This window comes from Oryctolagus cuniculus, chromosome 21 (assembly GCF_964237555.1).
Source record: "Oryctolagus cuniculus chromosome 21, mOryCun1.1, whole genome shotgun sequence".
Lineage (NCBI taxonomy): Eukaryota > Metazoa > Chordata > Mammalia > Lagomorpha > Leporidae > Oryctolagus > Oryctolagus cuniculus.
This window is the reverse complement of record NC_091452.1, coordinates 16,459,197-16,463,509: the sequence shown is the minus strand read 5'-3', so window position 1 is coordinate 16,463,509 and position 4,313 is coordinate 16,459,197. Positions and strand designations below refer to the sequence as shown.

Here is a 4,313-nt window from a genome sequence, read left to right as displayed (position 1 = left end):
GCAACCGGGACAGAATCCGGCGCCCCAACCGGGACTAGAACCCGGTGTGCCAGCGCCGCTAGGCGGAGGATTAGCCTAGTGAGCCGCGGCGCCGGCTATTCCTCTCAATACAGCTCTCCGATATGGTTTGGTCCAAGCCCTTGGGTTCCTGCACCCATGTGGGAGACCTGGGGGAATCTCCTGGCTATTGGTTTTGGATAAACCTGTGGCCATTTAGGGAGTGAACCAGCAGATGGAAGACCTGTATGTGTGTGGGTGTGTGTATGTGTGTGTGTGTGTGAGTGACTCTGATGTTAAAATGAATAAATACTGAGACCCTGCCCCAGAAATGTGTGTTCTAGCTTTCTGTGTGCCTCAGTGCCTGAGCTACTGAGGGTCTAAATCTGGGCAGCCCAAGAGTGTGGTAGGTAAGGGTCATCAGCGCAAGGGCCATTTCGTTGCTGGGAAGGGACAGCCCTCGCCCACGATGATGCTGTTGATAGACTCTTAAACATGTTAGGGTGCTTACCTAGAGGGTTTAGAAGAAAATGCTCCGTTAAGCCGGCGCCGTGGCTCAATAGGCTAATCCTCCACCTTGCGGCGCCGGCACACCGGGTTCTAGTCCCGGTTGGGGCGCCGGATTCTGTCCCGGTTGCCCCTCTTCCAGGCCAGCTCTCTGCTATGGCCAGGGAGTGCAGTGGAGGATGGCCCAGGTGCTTGGGCCCTGCACCCCATGGGAGACCAGGAAAAGCACCTGGCTCCTGGCTCCTGCCAGGATCAGCGCGGTGCGCCGGCTGCAGCGGCGGCCATTGGAGGGTGAACCAACGGCAAAAGGAAGACCTTTCTCTCTCTGTCTCTCTCTCTCACTGTCCACTCTGCCTGTCAAAAAAACAAAAAAAAAAAAAAAAAACAAAACAAAAAAAAAAAAAAAAAAAGAAGAAAATGCTCCGTGTTCTATATCTGAAAATACATGTTGATGTCCAGGTTGGCAAGATGAACAAAGACACGCAGATGAGAGCAGCGATTAACCACAAATTGATCGTGGCCGGCGCAGCGGCTCACTTGGCTAATCCTCCGCCTTGCAGCGCCGGCACACTGGGTTCTAGTCCTGGTTGGGGCACCGGATTCTGTCCCGGTTGCTCCTCTTCCAGGCCAACTCTCTGCTGTGGCCCGGGAAGGCAGTGGAGGATGGCCCAAGTCCTTGGGCCCTGCACCCCATGGGAGACCAGGAGGAAGCACCTGGCTCCCGGCTTTAGATCGGCGCAGTGTGCCGGCCATGGCGGCCATTTGGGGGGTGAACCAACGGAAGGAAGACCTTTCTCTCTGTCTCTCTCTCTCACTGTCTAACTCTGCCTGTCCAAAAAAAAAAAAATTTTTTTTTTGATCGAAACTGGAGAAAGAGAATGCCTCAAAGAGGCGCTGAGAGCTAAATGTGGCTGCAAGGACCAATTGCAGGCACACTGGGAAGGTAATGATTTTAAACGACATGATTTGTTTTTTGATTTTGCATAAGAGGTAATTAAGGAAAAAGGACTAGAACATGTTACTGTTGATGACTTGGAGGCTGAAGTCACCCCGAAAGGCAGAGCCCTGGTACCTGACGGCGTAAAGAAGGAGCTCCTACGAAGAATAAGAACATTCCTTACTCAGCACGCCAGCCTTTAAGACTGAATCAGATTGTGTTGTTCTGTGGTTTCATTTCTGAAAGTAAAACTTGCCATAAACTAGAGGTCATTTTTCCAAAATAAAGTCCTTTTTTGTAATGAAAAAAAAAAAAGAAATATTTATTTATTTGAGTGTCACAGTGACAGTGAGAGAGAGTGAGTGGGGGGAGGAGAGAGAGAGAGAAAGAGAACGAGAGCTTCCATCCACTGGTTCACTCCCCAGATACCTGCAACAGCCTGGGCTGGGCCAGGCTGAAGCCAGGAGCAGGAACTCCATTCAGGTCTCCCACGTGGGTAGCAGGGACCGAAGTACTTGAGCCACCACCTGCTGCTTCCCAGTCGCATTAGCAGGAAGCCGAATCCGAGCTGGAACTGCCGGGACTGGAATGCTCCTCCGATACAGGACGCCAGCGCACTGCGCTGCGCCACGATGCCGGCCCCTGGCATTTCTGATTACTTTAATTGTGCATATTCATGGAGCACAGTGTGATCATTTAACACATGCTCTCGATGGGTGGAGACCATGTCATAGGGGCTATCCTTATCCCATTTTACAGCTGAGGAAACCACAAGGTCAGGTCATTTGCTCAAGTTTCACAGTCTTTTTTTTTTTTTTTTTGACAGGCAGAGTGGACAGTGAGAGAGACAGAGAGAAAGGTCTTCCTTTGCCGTTGGTTCACCCTCCAATGGCCGCCGTGGCTGGCGCACTGCGGCCGGCGCACCACGCTGATCCGATGGCAGGAGCCAGGCACTTCTCCTGGTCTCCCATGGGGTGCAGGGCCCAAACACTTGGGCCATCCTCCACTGCACTCCCGGGCCACAGCAGAGAGCTGGCCTGGAAGGGGGGCAACCGGAACAGAATCCGGCGCCTCGACTGGGACTAGAACCCGGTGTGCTGGCGCCGCAAGGCGGAGGATTAGCCTAGTGAGCCGCAGCGCCGGCCTAGTTTCACAGTCTTAAATGGTGGAGCTAGGACTCAGATCCAGAAGTCTGACCCCAAAGCTTGCACATTTGAGTTACGAGATGCTGCTTCGATGCTGCAAGTGGCCTTAGCGCAGTGCCTGACGCGCGTGAGCACTCAGTAACTGTGAACTGTCGGCACTGTCATCACCAAGGGGAAAGGCACTGGGGTCTACGGAGGCAGAGCAGAAGGGCATTTGGTTGGACTTTGGAGAGCAGTCAAGGAAGGCTTTCTGAAGGAAGTGACATCTAAGTCACTACCCACCCAGGGCTGGTGCTGTGTCTTAGTGGGTAAAGCCACTGCCTGCAGTGCCAGCATCCCATATGGGCCTGGGAAAGCAGTAGAGGATGGCCCAGGTCTTTGGGCCACTGCACCCACGTGGGAGACCAGAAGTTCCTGGCTCCTGGCTTCAGATCGGCACAACTCCAGCCATTGTGGCCAGTTGGGAAGTGAAGCAACGGGTGGAAGACCTTTTTCTCTCTCTCCCTGCTTCTCCATCTCTCTGTGTGTAACTCTGACTTTCTAATAAATAAATAAATCTTTTTAAAAAAAATTTAAGTCACTACTCACCCACAAAGTCAGGGACAAGTCAGGATCTTGTCTGAGTTTTCCGTGGTCAGCTTTACCATGGGGACAGAGCCCCGACTAGTTTGCACAGAAGGCTGGGTGTGGTCAGGAGAGGGGCAGTCCCGGAAGGCGGGCAGAGTGGTGTAGCTGTGCAGGTCAGAGCATGGATGCAGATGCCGACCCCACTGGGGTTTGAGTCCTGGCCTCGCCCTTCCCACAGGAGGACCAGCGGCCATCTGCTTTACCTCTCTGGGCCCTTTTCTCTTGATATATATTTTATTTACCTTTAAGCAAGATTTATTTATTTGAAAAGCAAAGTGACAGAGAGGGAGAGACAGAGAAAATGAGATCTTCCATCAACCGGTTCCCTCCCACAAATGCCTGTGACAGCCAGGTTGAAGCCGGGAGCCCAGAACTCCATCCCAGTCACCCCGCTTGTGGGTGGCAGGGACCCAAGCGCCTGGGCCATCTTCCACTGCCTCCCCAAGCGCATCAGCAGGGAGCTGGATCGGAAGCAGAGCAGCCGGAACTCCCATATAGATGCCAGCATTGCGGTGGCGGCAGCAACACCTGCTGAGCCATTTCCGCTGCTCCCAGAGATTTCTACTTCCTGACTCCCCTGAATTCCCTTGCAGCCTGGCCGGGAGAATGAATGGCAAAACGGTGAAGATGCAGATTCTCAGGCCTTGCTGGGCCCACGTCCTGGCTCTGCTGTTTCTGCCGCACAAAGCGCTTTGCCTTTCTGTGCCTTGGTTTCTTCATCGGTAGAATGAGGAAAATTAGAACATCTCCTGTTAGGTTTGTTGGGGTGACTGAATGTGATGATGTGGGCAAAGCACATAGCACCCTGTCCTTATTATTAGTGACTGACTGCTACGCTGAGTTCAGAACAAACGGGCAATTTTGGGCGCAGTGCGTTCCGCCGCCGCCTGCAGTGCCGGCATCCCGTACTGGAGGTACTGGAGTGCTGGCTTGAGTCTTGGCTGTCCTGCTGCCCATCCAGCTCCCTGCTCATGCACTTGGGTAAGCAGCAGAGGATGATCCAAGGACCTGGGCTCCTGCACCCACGTGGGAGACTCAGATAGAGTTCCTGCCTCCTGGCTTCAGCCTGGCCCAGCCCTGGATGTTGTGAGCATTTGGGA

At 53.4% G+C, this 4,313-nt stretch overlaps 1 protein-coding gene across 1 annotated transcript; it reads left to right on the top strand.

Moving 5' to 3' along the window:
- Positions 1-963: 963 nt before the first annotated feature.
- LOC103351759 (transcription and mRNA export factor ENY2-like) lies at positions 964-1,698 on the top strand. The gene is made up of 3 exons (XM_070066002.1): positions 964-1,014; positions 1,360-1,447; positions 1,493-1,698. Exons 1-3 carry the CDS (start codon positions 973-975, stop codon positions 1,642-1,644), a joined length of 282 nt encoding a protein of 93 aa, XP_069922103.1. The 5' UTR covers positions 964-972; the 3' UTR covers positions 1,645-1,698.
- Positions 1,699-4,313: the final 2,615 nt, after the last annotated feature.